At 41.1% G+C, this 20,075-nt stretch overlaps 1 protein-coding gene across 3 annotated transcripts in view; it reads right to left on the bottom strand.

The window, feature by feature from the left end:
• The window catches only part of LOC127368258 (1-phosphatidylinositol 4,5-bisphosphate phosphodiesterase beta-1-like), a 102,717-nt gene that overhangs the window by 44,856 nt on the left and 37,786 nt on the right, over positions 1-20,075 (bottom strand). For all 3 annotated transcript variants that reach the window (XR_007885609.1, XM_051408856.1, XM_051408855.1), the window contains exons 4-5: positions 2,189-2,329; positions 1,401-1,480 (exon numbers count right to left, since the gene is read on the bottom strand). Coding sequence is in view for 2 of the 3 variants with exons in the window: in XM_051408856.1 (XP_051264816.1) it covers positions 1,401-1,480; positions 2,189-2,329 (221 nt within the window). In the remaining variant the exon portion in view is untranslated. The remainder of the gene's footprint in view (positions 1-1,400; positions 1,481-2,188; positions 2,330-20,075) is intronic.

Genomic DNA, 20,075 nt, shown 5'->3' with positions numbered 1-20,075 from the left:
CCCATGCAGAAGACCATCAGCGGGGATGGAGCCTACTCATGTTGTAGTAGTGGTATGACAAAGAATCCCCTTCTTTGTAAGCAAGTGGTGCGCAACAGCTACTGCTGCGAACAACCAGCGTGACTGCGAAACCTGCTCTGTTCAATTCTATTCAACTCTCTGTGTAGTATGTGGTCGATGGCCACTTTTATTGTCTCATAAGTCAATTAGCCTCCTCAGGGGTGCGAGTTAATGGCTTCTGTTCACTGATAAACATCAGACAGCTAGGAGTTGTCACCAAGCAAAGCCCAGCATATTCTCTCAATACAATACGGCAGATTTAGGTTGACTCTGCATGAGCTCAGTCAGTCGCTGCACACATAAATCAGCTCTGGACCATAGAGCAGTTGTATGGGCTCCAATCAAGTCGGATTCGAATCAATAGGAACGTGGTGCTGTAAGCCGTTAGACACAGTTATTGCATCGGATCAGAGGTGGTGTGAGGTCAATTGATGATAAAAGACTGTCCCACTGTACAAAGAGCCAGACACGAGGGCAAGGGGTGATTTATGTAATAGACTGGAACAAAATGGTGACTTCTCTTTAACATTTTGACATCACTGCACTTTTCAACCTGTTTAAAGGTCTGCTGACACAGGTCTGTCATTATGTCATCAATGCAACAAATATATAGGCTACAGCACCATATGAATGTGCACTCACACACGTACATGCTGCCACGTATGCACCCTTGCACTGAGATAAGATAACTGAGATGCACAGAGTCGGGTTCATGTTCATGGACATATTTCCAGCTGTTTTATTTATCCTCGCTTCTTCCTTCCTGTCTGTTTTTTCTCTCCTTACTCTCCATCGATGTGAGGTGAAGTGACCTTTATAAGCTCAAACCCCTAGGCTGCGTTGTGGAGCTGTGAAAGGCAAATTTTTACCTCCTGTTTATGTGTACAGCCCATATGCACCTTGGTGTATGCATATCTTATGTGCGTTTTTTATTGCATACTTTATGCAGTTATGTGCATGTTACAAATATGTTTTTGCATGTATTTGTAAGTAAACAGCCATTGTGTATTGAATTAGAATTGGAGCACTTGTCTGTTGTCAGATATTTAAGTTATCTTTCACAGAAGATGCCTCATTTGCTTTTTCCTGCTGTTTCTCTTTATGTAAAGTACCGTACATGCTTGATGTGACGCTTGTCATGACAGACAGTTTTTGTTTATTGCCTGATTTTCATTTTATCTTGGAGTTTGTGGGTTGACTTTTTTGCGTGACTGCTTGTGTTTGTGTGTGTCTGTCTGTGTGTGTGTGTGTGTGTGTGTGTGTGTGTGTATGTGTGTTTGTGTGTGTGTGTGTGTGTGTGTGTGTGTGTGTGTGTGTGTGTGTGTGTGTGGATGACATACGCTTTCTCAAGACAGGCCTCTCTGGACATGTTCTGCACAAAGAGGTTAGATGCCAGGCTGAACAGCTCTTCCGCCCATTCCTGCAGTAGATTAAACACAGGCACACAGAGTCATGGGCAAACCCTTGAGTAATTTGACATGGATAACTGCTGGGGGTGGAAATGTGGTGGTCTGCTACTACTGCCATGTATTTGGAATAAATTAAGACATTATTTCATACATTTGGATAAGCTGGATTTGAATGCAGAAAACACACTGTTGTTGGTTTAGTTTATTTTGACATGAAACCTCAAACCTGACCCTAACCCAACAGATATTTAATGCCTTCATCAAAAATCTCCTGACTGAACAGAGAATAAATGGGAACTTCTTTCAATCCCAATTAACCCCTATCAAAAAAGAAGGAAGTTGACATGCTGATCACTTATTATTGTTATGTTTTCATTATTTTAATTCACCTTTGTGTCATTAGAAAAAACTGCTATTTCAAGCTTTAATTCGTGCCATATTAACAAATTAATGTTTTTTGTTTTGTCGTTTAACCTTTTGCCTTTTCAGGGAAAGGTTTCATGAACACTGATTGCAAAGACATCAATGGAACACCTCAGTTAAAATGAAAACAATTAATTTTAACAATGAAATTATAAAAGCTAGAAGAATGTGGTTTTCACACTGCAGCAAAACACTTGCAATATACAGTATATACTGCATTTAATGGCTGCTTATTGTTTCTTTATACAAGATAATTATCATTATGATTGTTTTGTTAGAATATTGTAGAATTTTACCTTAGCCGTCTCCTCCTGGAAGGCCATGAAGTTCAGATAGGTGATGTTGACCATGTCAGGGCCGCTCACCACTGTCAGCATCCTGTTCTCCATTTTCCCCGCCAAGGTGCTGACATCCAGTAGCTCCCGCAGCTTGGCTTCCTGAACAATGAAACACAAACGAGACAAAAAAAGCGCATCATCACCAAGATCAAATTGGGCAAACCAATGAAAGTCAAGGTGTAAGATGCACTTTCTTCCCCAAATCAGTCCCAGTGATGTCATTCCAGCTTCTAACCCCAGCTGCATACACATTTTAAACCACCACACCTTTACAACAGTGGGCTACAGTTCAGCCAAACACCACCAGCCCAAATGAAACTTCCATCAGTGGAAAAGTGGAAAAGCAAATGACATAAAACAGGCCATGGAAAAAGCCATGGTATGTTGTTTTTTTTTTGAGGAAGTGGGAGACAGTACTGCTCTGTGTCATGGTTTTTTGGTTTGATGTTGCTTTGCAACATAAATCGACCTTCTAAATGCACTGAACTGAAACAAGACCTGCCAGCATTTTGTTGTTTGCACCTTTTCTGAAGACTGATTTGTTTGAATAATGAGAGGTCAGCTTTCTGAGGCACAGTGTGTGAGTGAGGTGAGATGCAACAGCCCCAGTAGATCCGAATGTGACCTCCAGATTCAATATTACAGGCTACAAACGCAGCTAACAGCCGCACTATTATGAGACATCCTCAACTAATTAAATGGGCTGGGACTGACTGAAGGATGACACTGGTGAACTTACTGGTACAACAGTATGTAGACAGTTTCAAAGCACAGAAGAACACCAAATACCTGCAGGGGATTCATGGTGTTATTTACTTTCGGTGACCTCACGACACTCTCCAAATCCTGAGAGCTTAATACTTCTCAAACCTCGCTTTCCAGCTTGTTTCAGTTTGGAAAACATCCTAGTTGTGAAAGATTGTACAAAGAAGAGCAGCCAATGCTCAGCAGACATAACATCACAGGACAAAATGTTTAATTAAAAATTATCAGTGGATTCACTTAGCTGAGGAGATCGCACAAGCATATTGTCAGAAAGGTTTTTAATAAATTCTCGAATACTGCAAATTCATGAGAAGAAATTATCTCCACCTTGAGAAATGCTTTTTTCAGATTCATTATGACTTTACTGTAATTCCCTGCAACCTTCATCATCCAATTCAGCAAGTAAACTGAGACTGTAGTAAGAAGTCTGTTGTAACAAGACATTGGGTGCTGGCAACAGCTCAGTTCACACAGAAAAAAACTAAAAGGATTTGTATTCAGCGGAGGAAATTGTCAGAGGGAAACTAAACCAAACTAATTTTAGCAAATATACATTTAAACAGCTCATCTTTGGTGCAAATCATATAAAAAAACAAACTACAATGCCTCTGAGGTGCAAGACAGGAATAACAATGATCTTTTTCTCTCCTTTGCAGCCCAGTACGCAAGTAGCATACAAAATGGTTGCTCCAGCTTAATTAACACAACAAAAAAGCCCTGTAAAGGATTTTGCAGTGAAAGCAAATGAGCTCCCACTAATTTAACCAATCAAACAAAGAGCATTGTGTCCTGTGTCACGCTGATAAATGTCCTCTACACGTCCCTCACACCCCCCAATCAAATTGTGCGGCTTAGTGGCGCCCATTATTATCACGCTGAACTTTTCTGAGGCAGTACATTTTCCCTATTGAAGAATCTCCACTCTGACAGCCTTGTCTGTCTGCCTGCCTCTCACATAACCATTCACAGTTTGATGTGGCTGCATGGAGAGCTACTTTCTTCAAAAAATATAATTTCCAGAGGAGGATATGACTTGCATGTGGTCTGTGATTTGCAGATGACTCTCACTCAGCAGGTCAGAGTTACACAATCCTGGGCTTGACCACCAATCAATTGAACACAAAGTGCTGATTTGAACGGGAATCCATCACTGTCCACTTAGGTATTCTGAATGCCATCGACCCCATCAATCAAAGCATAAGAAGCTACTTTTTAATTTGCTAAAACACACTATGCCCAAGTACCCTTTGAGGGGTGCTTTGGCAGACTGCCGAAGATGAAAGGCACAGAACAGACGAGACGACAGTAAGATGCATATTTTACATATTACAGCGCTTGAGCGTCAATACAATTTGAGACTGTTTTGATGCTTCTTGTAGCCATTAGCTGAACCTACAGCTCATCTCCTTGTAAGCAGCCAGCGCAGGGCTGATCTGGGAGGGAGCTACAGGCACTCACAGCACATCAACTGGAGAAACATCAGCAGTTATTGTGGGAAAGGACTTCAACAACAAACTGATGTCAGGGAGGCAGACCCTACTGGGCAGTAGGAGGGGGAAGGAGAAGAAATGAAAAGAAAGAGAGGTAAAGCAATGAAAAGAGAAGAACAGAAGAGGAGAGGAGTGGGCTCAGCCATGTGAGTGAAATGTAATTTGTGCTGGTGCATTGTGGGAACCATTGGAGGCACGCCTGAGGTCCCAGTTACCACAAAGATGGTTGATTTAGAGCCAAATAGGCTATGGGTGGGGGTTGGATGGTGCGGTTGAAGTAAGAGGATGGTTTTGTGTTTCACAACATACTTCCCTGAGAGACCTAAGCCTCTGTACAACACAGTCATGGACCACTGATGTGAATGTCTACTATTTATAGAATGCATGCGTGTTAATGTGTGTCGTATATCTTTGTATCCGTGCATGTGAGTGCGTGTGTTTATTCAGGCATACGTGATGCATGTTAGCAGCTGCAGTATGTCAGTACCGGAACTATTCTCAGTCACTTAGCATTCAGGTGGAGCTGCGGCCTGAGGAAATAAACAGACTTCCTTTTCCTGCATTAGTTTGTCACAAGGCCCTACCTGTCACCAGCCATGCACTCAAACTGTGTCACACTCTCTTGGGCACAAGGGAAAGGATTCAGATTGGCAAAGGGTAGTCAGCCACACCTCAGGTCATTAAACCTGCAGCATGGCACCTGTCTAGACTTACACGCGCTCCAGGTCGGACACGCACACAGTTACAAATGCACATGCATCCACATGAGAGCACACAAGCCTTAAACTGTACTCAAGTAGGCACACACATATGAATGCACAAACAGTCACATGTACACACACGGGGACACCAGATCAAAGGAAATGTCAATATGAATGATTGATGATGACCCAACTACCTACACACATGCCACTCAACTTGCCTTTAATGTATTGCATCACAGGTTCCTATGTGTAAGTAATGTGATATTTCGTGTTTTTATGAAGTTTTTCCCTTGAAAAAATATGCTGGTACGGTTGAAATAATTGATGAGGTATCAAGGATAAACTGCTTCAGAGGTCCAGTGTTTAACATTTAGGAGGATCTCAGAAGGGACACTAGTTTCTCCTTCGTGCTTGGAAGGGGAGGGTGAAGCAAGGGAGTTGCAAAGAGCTGCAATTACACCGCATGATGCCACTAAATCCTACACACCGGACCTTTAATAAGTGAACAGTGCCTTATTCAAGGAAGGTGCTGCTGGAGTACAAATTAATGTACCAACTGTCATGAGACACACAGTTCACAGCATAGTGCGTAAAGAAAAAAAATCCATTTTGGTTTTGGTATCTTGAGGATGCCTGCACTTTAGTTGACCCTGACAGGCTGTGCAGTTTGTTACAGTTCACGCTTCACTAAAGCATCTGCACTTGCTAAATGAAAGGATTTTTAAGAGATTAAGAGGTGATTTTAAGAGGTTTAAGATTTTAGTGGACACAAATATTAAATATTGCATGATTTATTTAAGGTGGCATTTGAAACCTGGTGTAAGAAGTCAGATACTATCATCATCTGCTGTATATCACCTCATCTGACCTCACACTTTTACACAGTCCTCATCAATTCCTTATCCCTTAACCTAACAAATCACCCAGTTATGACCCTTTCAACCCCATCACATGCACAGGTAGCTTAACATAACCTAACATTAGCGGGAGGGCTTGTAAAGTTACAAATTCGACTTTAACATCAGTATTCAGAGGAGCACACCTTAACGTATGGAGCTATGACACTGCAGAGCAGCACTGCAGGTTACGTGCAGGGGCACCAATTCTCCCGCTGCTGGCTAGCCTTGTTAACAAACAGAGCGGCAAGATGCTGCTGGTGGGGCAGTAAAAACGCCTCAGGCATTGGGAAGAGAATTATGACATCAAGCTGGGGGTGATGTGCTCATTCTGCCACACAAATACTATGCAGACGCATTGTTTTTTCATTTACATGCACCCATGTGTGGGATGAGATGTGTAGTGGTGGCTGGATAATGATGTGCCTTAAGTCAATTACCTTTATGTCATTTTAATGTCGTGTGAAGGGTTTGTTCAAGTGTGTGTTTGTGTGTTTGTGTCTGTGTGTGTGTGTGTGTGTGTGTGTGCCTATTTGCTGTTACATGTGCTTTCTTGTTTATCAGCCAGTATGAGTCACAGAGTCTACAGAGCATTTCACCCACAGCAAAGCTAATCCTAAGACGACTCCCTCTCCTGGCGATGCAGTCATTTATTTAAGAGGGTCATGCTGCATCTGCAGAGCATGTTTTAAACATTAGCCACATCATAACTTACACAGACAGAAAGCAGTGAAACATTGATCCCATTAGGAGAAAGAGCTTCGTCTTTCTCACCAAGATAAAGCTGTTTCCCGCAAATGACCTTACTAATCATCTTTACGCATACATGCATACATGTGCACACACAGACACACGCGTCCAGTCACAAAAACTTAGGCACCACATTCTTCAAGTATACAGATACACCAAGTTGCACTCTGCACTTACAAGTAGACACACTGGCACGTACACTGTGGAGGTAAGGGTTGTTTTTGTCTATTCACACACTTGTATTGCCCTGACAATGACATTCTATATGCCGCATGTACAGTAAAATGTCAGTTTAATGTGAACATGAACACTAAACATACATTTTTAAAATTAAAATAAAATGCAGAAATTAAATTGTAAAATGTTTAGCAGGTAAAATAGCCCCACAGCTGAACGGATTGTAGTTGTAGTGGCATGCAAACACACGCACACACAAACAACGAGATATAGATAAAAAACATAATTCCCACCCACTCAGAGGCGGAAACTATAGTATGGAGCATTTCTGCTACAGGGGGACACTATGTAGTTCAGCTTTAAAGCTTTTCTGCTGATCAAACGGCCTGTTTGATTCAGCCTCAATACCAGCAGCCTTTCATATACGGATAGGAGAGCTGTCTGCTCCCATTACAGCTCTGCAGTTTCATATTTTAAACTTCCTCAGCTTGGAAACTTCCTTACTAATGTTTCTAGCTTGGGGTGAAACTCAGCCACCATACAGGGCTGTGTGTACGTACTGAGGATAAGCCACAGATAAACCCCTCACAAACAACTGCATTGTAAAAGCGATCAAAGAACGTAATTGAGAACAGAAGAGGATGAGATGGAAGGTGTGACGGAATCGGAGAGAGGGATCATGAGGGAGTCTTTGATTCTGGGGCATCCATCTCCCTCTCTCTCCCGCTATCAGCATCCTGCTCTCATCCCCCTCGTCTGTGAGGCTCACTGTCTCTGCTTCTTTTTTATTATTCTCCCACATGGTCATAATTCATTGGAGCACTCAAGTGTCAGTGGATGCAGACCACCACAGTTTCACGAGACGGAGAATTGCCCACAACGCCAGGAGTAAAAGGTCAGTGCTTCATCAGTCAGCTGTCAGGTGATGCATCACTGACCACAGTATGGAACCAAGTGTGCACACATTTGGCTTTGTGTGTGTGTGTGTGTGTGTGTGTGTGTGTGTGCCCCTACAATTGTAAGCCATGAAAGATCCCAAAAATGGGAAAAGGGTTTGCTACAGGTTGAGTGTGCCAAAATTATGTTAATTCCTTAAAATTATACTTATTTTCCCTAAAGCCATCTGGCTCTCTTGCCTGCACTGCAGCTGTATTGGATACTGTGCATAAATGAAGCATCAGTAAACACAGTTTGTAAGTTAGAGGATTCAAAGCAGGCTGCACAAAACATGACAATTTAAACCGTATTTCTTTGAGAGGAAGACACTGACCCTGCTAAGCTAAATAATTTCCCTTTATATTGACTGTGTTTGATTGAGGGGTTTAATGGTTAAGAAGTGGATTAGACAACGTGATTAGAGCAAAGCTTTGGATCATCATTAGCTCTCCACTACAATACATTTGTCAGCGGTGATGTGTTGTTGGTGCTCATGCATCAAAGCACAGGTTGATAAAATGCGCGGGAGGGGGCTGAAAGCTCATATGATTTTAACAATCCCTCATTCCAGCTCTTCAATAGGGGCATTTCATTAACCCCCGAAGCAGTGAGACATGAAACGAGAGACGGAGGGGTGGACAGAGGGGAGTCGGAGAGCACATATCACGCCATTTCCAAAATGCCAGCACATCAGCAATAACTTGTGCTGACAGGCACCCATTTCCAAGTCTTGGGGAAGTGGCCTAACATTCACACCCAATGCTTATCATCCCGTAATGCAGAGTGGAACCAAGCATCACAGACTTTAAGGGGAAAGTGAAAAATGCATTTTTTGAAAAGAGCAGTTATACAACCAATGTTATTTTCATTTTATCATGAATAATCTAATCAAACCTATTACAGTAATTCCGCTTACATATCAGACTTCATTCTACTGCACTGCAAGACTTCTGTCAAACTCCAGGCAAAAATTTATTATAAAGAAATTCATAAGACAAGGCTTGCTTGATGTATCGTTCCAGAAACGTTTATAATTTCATAGAACTACTCCTAATTCCACTCAGCACACTAACTAAAACTATTTCCTTCCTGGAGCAGTAACCCAAGTGGACAATTACATTTAGACAATCTGCAGCTTGCTGATGGTTATCAATGTCTTACATAAATGATCTTTGTCACATTTACGTCCAATGCAAAAATGACGTAGAGAGCGATGACATTAAATACAATTTCTGAATGTGATCTTGAATTCTAAGCAGTTGATTTAATCATACATTTAAAAAGAAAGATTCTTGAGCTCAAAACAATAAAGACATCCACCTACGTAAGAACATATTTTGAGGATTTGAAAGGAAGACAAAAGCCTCCTGCCCACTATCAGTGTTTAAGTGGAATAAAACTGTAGATGTCTGACAGCTGTTGACAGCTGTGACTGCAGCCCTGGCCAAAAAATGGCAGAAACTCCTAATTCAGTCTGCCACCCTACATATAAAAATTCTTGACATCTCATTCAGGCTGCTGTGTCATTGAGGAGAAACACATTCTTCATTGAAAACACAAGAACATTTTGACAGCATTTGACTGCAAACCACAGCCCCCTCGATAACTAAATCATCTGATTTAACTGTCACCCGACAGACACTGTCACAAAGAATTGGCCACAGAGGAGTTCTCACCACTTCTGACGTTTCCTCCATTATATTTTTTCAGTATCTCATCTCCTGAGCTGGAATAAGTGTGTGTGTAGGTGTGTGTATCTGCTTTTATGTTTGTGTTTGCACAAAAACTCAAAAATACAACTCATCAATTACAACATACGCAATTTGCTCTTTATAATCTCTGGAATATCATCTCATTCATTTCACATCACTGCATTTGTCTCATAATCTTTGATATTCCAGGTCAACATGACTGCAAATCTTTCCAAAAAACAGATAAGAAAAGAATCTCTATTGACTGCACATGATGACCGCGGGGCATTAAAGAGAATAATGCTCCAGAAATAGGGAGGAAATTGGACAATCTTGAAGAGAAATCTGCTTTGGTCTGGCACCAAGGTAACATGAAAAGCATATGAGGAGTGACACTGTACAAAAATGATTGGGGTGGAGAGGGGGGTAAAATTTCATTTTACAAAAATGAAAGGCCATCCCATGCCTAATTAATATTATCTTTGATGATATATGTTCTCCCCATGACTGCAATACCCACTTCCATTCCCACCTAACATCTCAAAGCAATATATTCATGAGAACTAGTGGTGGAAAACAGTGAACCAGACACAAGACCATATCCTTGCCTCCAAACTCATTTAGCAAAAAGAAAAGGAAGTTACAATCCGGTGTTTATATTTTGGTGGTTTTTGACATGATTGATCTGACATCTCAAAATATGTATACCAAGTTGCAACGAATACATACATATTCATTGAAATTGATTTCCATTGTGGTCAGCAGACTCTTACACTTGTATCAGGGACTTTGCAAATAAACTGATCATGATCAGACAAAACACATTAATTGAATATTCTCCATCATTGACAATGACAATGATGAAACACATGAAGGCCGTCCTTCATTTTGAGATGAACACTGAGGTCCATCTAACGTAAAGTTAAGTATATTCACAACAACGCATCACTGTTTATAAGCACCTGTAGTAGACCCCCCCTCTCCAGTTGTTGGTGAGTGTGCATATTAATTCGCTATTGCCTAGTATTCTTGTTTTTATTCTCAATTGCATGACCTCCTTGTCTAGCTGGCTTTAGCAATCATATTGGTAGGCTACATCGCTACTAGCTAACGCAAAATGTCCCTGCAGCTGATTGTCGGAAGTTTCTTTAGAAAACCTAATAAGTTTGATGTGGTTAATAAATGAGGTGAAAAAATGGGGATTCATGCGGTGGAAGATGGAAGGACAAGCAAGTAGTCTGAAATTGCAGGATAAAGACAAAGTCTAACACAACTTCTGGTATGATGGATACAGACATAAAGTGGAAACCATAAAGAAAGTAGATTTTTTTTGCACTAAAATTCAAGGAGTATGTTTGAAAGATATAATTGTTAAAAAGGTTATTTTAACAGCTGTTTGGTCTTTAAGTGCATGTTCACAGAAACCCAATCATAACTCACACCAACACCTGGACAAGACACCAGAGAATACAAGATTATACCGCCATTAATGGAAAAAAAACTGACTTTCGTAGCAGATGCCTGAGTAACACAGGGAATAAGAGACCTGTAGGGAAGCTGCCTGCGTGGATTAAGAGGGAACATAAAAGCTCAGAGGGGACTAGCCACATCTCTGTCACAGAGAGTCTCTTTGCACCTCACTTCCTAGGAATGTAACCTGCATAGTAATCTGTTAAAAGGGCACACGTTCTGCGTGGATAGCCAAATGAGGTTGTAAATTTTATGTGTTGACGCACTTGCGTGTGCACACATGAGTACTTGTGAGCATCTAAGAGTAGGTCTGTGTCAGAGGGTGAGAGAGAGAATACACAGAGAAAAAGAGGCAAGAAGACGATTCACACTGTGTGTGAATCATCCTGAAGGAAAGATGGAGAGACAGAAGGGGCAAGGGGCAGATTTGATGAGGTGGAAGTAGTCTACCTGGCATGTACTCTTCCTCTCCCTGGCTGAGCTCACATTGAGCAGACAGGAAGGCAGAGGTACAGACAGGAAGGAGCTGACCCCAACTACACCTCATGAACTCCAGCAGGAGAAAAATAATCAACCGCTGTGACTCACCAGCTCAGCACTTCTCATTAGAACGAGCACCGAACAAAACTGGAAGCTTTGTAGCAAACAAGTCAAATAATGTGGCAAATCAAACACCCTGCACACTTGTGGAGTGGAGAATTTAGTAAAGTTGTGTAATACAATGATATACTGCCAAAAACAAAGCTGAGAATTTTATAAACAGGCAAATGTCAAAAAGAAAAAATAATTGGGCCCCTGATTGTTGAGAGCTTTTGAGTGTGATGTTATGCAATGGAATCTAAGAAATATTTAACCTAGCTACATTAATTGGATAAAAAGGAAAGTAAACACCTTGGTCAAAAGACCTGCTTAAAGCTCAATACAAGACCACCCAATCAATTAAATTAAAGACTGTAAAAAAATGTATGAAGCAATAAATAAGGGAAAAACACGGAGGAACTGGCTAATGATAAAAAAAAGCCCATTTGATATAATTTCCTTCCTTGTGCTTATATAAAACAAAAAACTTTGACAAAGTTTATAATTCTGCTTTCTATTTTTTCCCTTGTGCCACTTAAAAGTACTTCCTCCATCTCTGCGTGCCCCAGGTATTCTGGTCATTACTCCCACCCACTCTCTGTGAGTCATTCTCATGAATTTGAGGTGGATGAACCCCATTCTGTTCAAGCTGTCCATCAAGTGGCAGTCTTTCAGGGGTGGCACTAAAAACAGCTCCCAACAGCACCAGAAACTGGCAGGTACATAACTACAGTAATTATCCTGTAGTCGTACAGAGGCTCTAATTTAGTGCAAGCAGACTTCTGGAAACGCAGAGAAAATGCCAACAGCCGCTACCGGCAATCAGTGCATACAGTACGTGCACACGTGGAAGCGACACATGCATGTGCACTGGCATCTAAGAAGGCACAGATTCATATACACCCACACAAAGACTAATAAACATGGTTAGTGCAAAAACAGACACGAAGCAGAGACAGTCAAGACATTGGTGGAACAAGCATCCACATTTTTCATGCATCTTTGAGCTAGACACTCAATTTCCACCTGCTTGTTCCCTCAACGCTTACTTGCCTATGAAGGAGGAAGATATGCAAATATCATTATTATTAGTAATTGTGTACACAACATATGCAAAAGATACACAAATACAACATAGATAATTCTCCAGATGTGTAACTTTTTTTTTTAACTGTATTTTGCAAATACAAACATCCCTACATTGGTGGATCGTCTTTGCCAGCTAGCAGCAAAACAGAATACGCGGGAAAAAAAGAGCTCCCAACATGCTAAATAATTTGTACCCAATCTACAGACACATTGAAAGAAAATCGCCCCCAAAATCCTAAAACTTTGGGCCAACAAACAAGCTTTTTTCATAAAGTGCACTATTTTGTCTTCCCCGCTGTTTCTTGTCTGATTTCACTTACTGCTTTTCAATCAAAATCAACCTCAAAGCGTCTAGCAAAGACTCACATCAGACTGTGTGTTTGGAAAGAGGGCCATTTGCAGCCTTCAGTCCTCCCTCTGACACCCTGTTCGGGCCCTCAAAGAGCCAGGAGCCCCATGGAGAGAGGCCCCGCAGGGGAAATGTCCACAATGGGGTCCAGGAGTAAATAATTCATACGAGTCCCTGTTGGCACAGTGCAGCCTTCGGGCTGTAGATGCTCCGCCACCACTGCTGTTGTAAGGAGGCAGCATATGTCCTATCCCTCTAGCTGTTTCCATTCTTGCCATCTTTTACTTACAACCCCCCCTTGCTTTCTTCTTGACAAAACAGTCCAATATGCTGGGCTCCTTGCTGCGTAGAGGACACTAAGCAGATTTCAGCCCCAATGACATCTTTAATAATTCTGACCAGAGCCAATTGGGTTTATTGGAGGACATTCCTGCAGGACTAAGACGGGAGGAAGGGCGGGGGGCTGTGTAGCATCAGAAATAGTCGACATGCTGTATAAAGTAATAGTGAAGCTGAAGAGAAGGGGCTGTGCTTTGTCTTTCTGCTGATGGAGACGTACATGGAGACCTGGCTTTATTCATCCCAGAGACATGGCTTTGTCCTTATCTATTGACTCACAGGTGTTGTGCAATACAGTACACAGCCTACAATGTGGACCAGCCTCTAAAATAAGGCTACATAGTATAGAGACACAAAATGCAGAATCCAGTGCCCTACAGGAAACTTTACCCATGCATCATGAGCATTTCTTGTTTTTACATTGTCTAATAATTAGGTTTAGTCAGAGACAGGATAATGATATCGTCTCAACAACATAATACAGCTACTGTAAACTGCCAGAAAACAAACAAATACAATAAGGCTTTTGAAATATAAAGTTTTTGCTAATTAAAATGTTATATCATGGGTAGGGTAGGTAGCTGCATTCACATTTGATTGGATATGACTCATGGAATACATGCCCACGATTTTTTTACGTTTTTAAAAAGAAAAAGGTTTTTGATAAATAAAACTAAATAACTGAACAGTCGACACAGGATTTGAACCTTGAAAATAACTCCTGGGTCATTCAGGCCCGCCATTAAGTTAAGTCTCATAGGACAAATAGCACTGTTATAATTTACAGCACTGTATTGTCATGGCAGATCTTGAGTGGAACAGAACGTTCCTCACATCAAAGCTCATTATTTTGTGTGCCTCAGACAGTACTGTATGCAGGGTCATTCAGGCCTTCACAAAAAAAGTCTGAGGAAACAGTTGTTTAGCACCATGCTGTCAAGCCAGTTCTCACACTACTGTTCTGCACAGGGAGAGCAAAATTTACTGGGTGACATAATTCTGTGCATAAACAACCCTAATTGGGCTTCCAAATCCCTCTGAAAACATTTGAGGATCCTTGGTAAGCATCGTGGAGTGATAATTGTGATTTATCCTCTGTCTGTAGTCATCATTTAGCCTTTTGCCATCATTAGCTTCGCCGTCACACAGAGAGCCTGCTGTCCCGACATCCCCAGACCATCTGCCAGGCCATGCCATGCCAGCCACCAACCAACCAGCCACCTACCACCCTCGCATAACGCCCCATTTGGTACGGCATCTGTGTGATCTACCGATCTGCCAACAAAGGATTACTGAATGTTTAAACAAGCCCTTGGATATTTAACAATATTCAAATGTCCATTTAATCCTATGGTCTACGTCTGAGCTGACAGTGATCTGGGGACACCCCATTTCAAGATGCCATGGTGTTAATGACACACGAGGGGAGAAATCAACACTCCATGCGGAACTGGCCTTCATATCAGATTGGCTTTAATTCTGTGTGACCAATCTCTGATAAAAAATGATTATCAGTCCACGGTTGTTCTGTACCAGACAACAGACACCTATGGCACCTCTAAGTTTAATTAGTCCGTCTCACTTTCTAATAGCAGACTAAGAGATGTGTCTAGACAAAAGGCCTGCCTCCTATTTACAAGACAGATAATACAAACTAACTGATGATTGGCGATGCCTTTGACTTGTAACTTGGGGATTTTTTTGAAAAGACAGATGTCACTGTCTTCCGCTTTTGTTTCTTGGCCATCCTTCAAGAGTAGAAATAGAACAAGTTGTGGAAACAAGCTAGAAGGGTATAAACACTGTATTTGTCAATCCTGTTATTCAGTCCAGAAACTTTTCTGAACAATTTTATATCAACCTCTAGGAGCACACTGTAAAAGAAACATGAAAAAACTATGTAGTAATTTGTAGCTAGTGTGGATCAATTCTTCTAGGATAACCAAAAGACACGCATTAACTGTGTGCTGTCATAAAGGATGCTTGCACCACAGACAGGCCAAACTTAATCTCACTGCTCTTCTATCTCCCTCATTGTCAGCCTACCATGCCAAGCCAAAACATTTTGGACAAATCAAATCAGACATCCATCCTCTTCCGCACTCTTTTCCACCCTGAAGTAGAGGATATGAAAGCTGCCATCATGGTTGGTGGACATAATTGCAACTGCCGCACATTATTGTGAGTGCATATGGATATATGTCCTGAAGATAAATATCTAAATATTTATATAGCTGATCTATATAAACAGGACCAAACAGCAGAGGGAGACTGTACTCATGACAGTCTTTACTGGCAGAGACCATTATATCCTACTCATGCTAAATGCCAGCCAGTTGCTTTAGATAGAAATGCTTCCTACAGCGCGGTATGTGACAATGGGCCTTTAAGCAGAGCAGCTTGGCTTGGAGAAATGTTTCAATAATTGCAGTACATTATATTACACAGTGGGCTGTGTGCATAATGCCAGCTGTTTTATGAAAAATGCCTGTAACTGAAGAGATTTGTAAATCAAGTGTGTTATTCCTGATGCTGAATGGACCGGTCTGCCTTAGTATTGAAGGTTAACAAAATATGCAATTTGAAAGGTAATGAAATTTAGCAAAAGGCTATTATAATAAAGTTTTTTTTTTTTTTTTTTAAGTATATTTTGGGGGCTTTTATTGCCTTTATTATAGTGACAGCTAAAGACAGACAGGGGTAAAGAGAGGGGATGACACGCAGAAAAGAGCCACAGGTTGGATTCGAACCCTGGGCAGCTGCAGCAAGGACTCAGCCTCGGGTACATGGGTCACCAGCTCTACCCACTGAGCTATCCGGGCACCCATTACAATAAAGTCAAGATATAAGAATAAAAAAGGGAAATGGAGCTGGCTTATTCTACTAACAGAATTTCCACTTCCTATTAGGAAAATGGGATTTTAAAACTGCATATGAGGCTACAATACTTGTTAAATTGACATATTTTTCCAGAGAGTGTTGTTAACATCACTGGTAAGTGTTACACTTGCAAAACAGAACCTGCAGACTGTCAGCTACCAACCATGTGGTGTCCAGAATGGAAGTTGGGGGGATTTTTGGGGGGCCAAACAAATGGCTGCAACAAATGTAGAACTACTTCCTGTGGAAACAAATGCACAAAAAGACCAAGTATCCAAGTCGTTGGATCCACACTCTGAACATCTATCATTGTAAGAAACAAGTGAAATCGAGAGAGAAAAAAGTGAATGTGTCTTCCACCTCCATTTGCTCTTGTTCTGGTCTTTTGGACAAGAAATAGTTTGAAAAAGCTCTGCGGTCTCTGGAGCAGCAGCATTAAGAATCAGACTTTTTTTTTTTTTTTTTTTTTACAAAGCCTCCTGAGATTTACTATCGAAAACCAATTAAGTCTTTGGTGTGCTTGTGTGCTTAGAAGGGACTGTTGCAGTGAGAAAGGTCACCCGTCTCTTTATGTCTTGGAACTGGAAAGGTCCCTTAAATACACACACACACACACACACACACAGACACACAGACACACATTAACTCACACATTTATACATACAGCCACGGTAACTACTGCACAAGTACACCCATGTGCGCTCACCATCCTCCTAATGGTGTTAGGAGCTGACTAGTGTGACCAAGCCAGCAATCAATAGAAGTACCAAGAGCTGCTCTCTCATCTCATCCATCCTCCACGATCTGTTCACCACATATCTGTTATGAATAGATGGATGATAACAGTATGGTGGGAAACTTGGAGGAGATATTGATCACCCCAATTAAATCTGAACAAATTAGAGAGGAAAGAGGAGAGACTCTCTTCTGCCTGCAGGCTTGTCTGGATGTTTATTTAACTATGCAATTGCAGAGTCTGTTTCCCAAATGAGATATCTAAAGTTTGAAATGATCAATGATCATTAACATTGCTTCATTAGTGCTGCTTCATTAGCATTTGTCATCATTAGCAAAGTAAGGCTGATTATGGTTTTCAATTAAAGTTGTGAGCCGTTTGAGCCATTTGCTTCCAAAACCATCAACTTTTAAAGGTATATTCATTAATCCACAAATCTTCCAAAGAAAGAGAAGAGAGAGAATGTAAATGATTCTGAAGTTGTGCCAGAGCAGATACATATATCTCAGTCCATCTAATAGCTTACTGCAGATTTTTGAACATTTGAAGGACAACAGAATAGCACGTTTTAAGTGTCACGTTTGCTGGATTTGATTAAGAGCAGATGCTGCAGTAGATTGTGTTTTGGCGAAGTTTGATACTTAATGAAACACAATCAAATGTCCATTCAAGGAGAACAAACGTGTACATTTTTAACTCTTGTCCTTCAATCACTTTGAGAATCACAAGTCTGGAACAGCTAACAGATCTTAGCAAACGTTGCTCCAATTACTGCAGTTAAACAAACTCCCCAGACTGACAGACATATGCTTTTCAGACAAAATAGACTGACAGAGAAGCAAAGAGAAGAAAAGTGAAGAGGTGTGAATGTTTCTAGATGAGATGAGACTTAATTAGTGGTTGATGTGATCATTCCTATGCTTTCCTGTCAAACGGTGTGTCAGAGACCCTTTCCTGCCCTTGTTAGCTCTATGTTCGTCCTCTCCTCCTTATGGTTTCCATGGTAACAGACCCATCAGACTGGTATAACCCCTCATCTTTCATACTCACCTGCAAGGTGGGCAATGTATGTTGGTGTGTGACGTGTGTGTTTGCCTGTGTGTGCACAGACAGTGTGGGAGCCACTGAATATCTCCACTGAAAGTTAATTCCATTGTTTGGTCCGTGGTATTTCACCAGGTATTAATACATAGGGATAATCTTTTTAGATAATTACATTGATATACAGAGGTTATTTGAGATACTGATATCACTACATAAATTCAGGTTTGTATCTTCCCAATAGCAATCTCATTTTAAATTATAAACTTACAAACCAATCATTAGAGTCTATAACTTATCAATACCCTGCCTGTGAACCAAAATAAGGTGTAAGGTCAGTGTCCCCAATGAAGTCAAACATCAGCATGCTAAGTAATGATTGGGACCACTACCTGATGGGTAGAAAAGAGCGATTGGTTCAATAAAAGCTAAATGGAGGCAGAGATCAGTTGATAGTAGGACTGCTATGAGCTACTGATTGTACAGTAATTCACTGGCAGTGGAAGGCTTAACGAGTTACTGTTAAAATTCATGGCTGCTATACTTTACAACAGTGATTCCAAACCAAGGGTAAGTCATCTGACAGGGATGTGGGGGTACATCTATCTATCTATCTAGACTGTAAGTGTGCACTGACCTTCCCCTGCCTGTAGCAACTAAAGAGAAAGACAAATAAGTGTCTGTGTTAACACCGATTTTTCCTCAGCAACTAAAATGCTGACTTTCTGCTGGCTGCAGCTCTGCTCTGTAAGCTCCCACGTCAACTGGTTCTTATTTGATCAGCTCCACTACTACTGGGACGAACTTTGCAGGGTTAACAAAATGTCACATCTGATTTCACTGCGGGCATCAAGTGACTTAGAGACGGGTGCCAAGTTCCACCGGAATAGACTCATACCGGCACAGTGACTAAAGAAAAGAGTGAACAGAGATTAATTTTTTTCCATGTTGATAGTTCTGGTAGTAGATTTTGTTCTTTCAGGACCTCTGTTCAATCTGCCTGCTCGTAACTTTTTCCTTCCAGTGATACAAATCAAACCTCAGTCAGTGCAACTTTATATGTATATATAAACATTACTTTTTTGTCACTTTCTAGATGGTTTTGGGTCATTTCATGTCTTTAAATACAGTTGTTTTTTTGTCTTCCTCTCCTGTTGCAGTGTGTGTGAACTGCTTTGTAATTTAATGAGACTTTGTGATTGTATCTAACCAATGGTCTTCTGTTTGAATTTCTTTGATACAATGTGCAGCACACAGAGTTGACTTAAGTAAATTCAATAACAGGGACAACTGAGAAACAAATACAACACTGTGAATGTCTTGTATTATTGGATGTTACATCTTGTTTGTGTAGCTTAGGGTGAAAAATGATTCTTATTTGTTTTGGCTGATCCCTAAAGCAGACAGCCAAACTCATATCCTTAGTTCTTTCTTTTGTTCTTTGCACAACCAAACTAATAATACAAAGAAAAGAAAGAATATACATACATTCAGGACAGAGTTCTCTTTTCCTGAGTTAATAGTTTGAGACATTCCAGCTGGGGTTCTGTTTAAGGTGGGAATTTTACCTGCATAGGTGCACCATTGTGCTCCTTCTGGCCTTTTCACCAAGATAGTAATCTCTGGACCCACTTGGGTAACTCTCCCTCTGCGCTGACACAGGCCGCTCTGTTCATCATCACAGTCTCTATTTCATCTGTTCATTCAATCAGTCATTCTTTTTCGTCATTCATCCTGGTCCAGCGACTCAGTCTTGTGTTAGCTGGGAACAGGAGACAGCTTCTGAGGTAGTCCAAAGAGAGAGCGAGCATCACCTTCGATTTCTCAAAGAGCGGTAATGAGATGGCCTGCTTCACACTGGGGGAATTCATCTGTGTGCAGGGATCACCTAAGTAATTGACTGAGGAATCAAACCCAAACCCATCAGAGTCCATAATGCTAACCTTTTTTTTG

This window comes from Dicentrarchus labrax, unplaced genomic scaffold, assembly GCF_905237075.1.
Source record: "Dicentrarchus labrax unplaced genomic scaffold, dlabrax2021, whole genome shotgun sequence".
Taxonomy (NCBI): Eukaryota; Metazoa; Chordata; class Actinopteri; family Moronidae; genus Dicentrarchus; species Dicentrarchus labrax.
The sequence above is the reverse complement of the archived record's forward strand: the minus strand, read 5'-3'. Positions and strand labels throughout refer to the sequence as shown.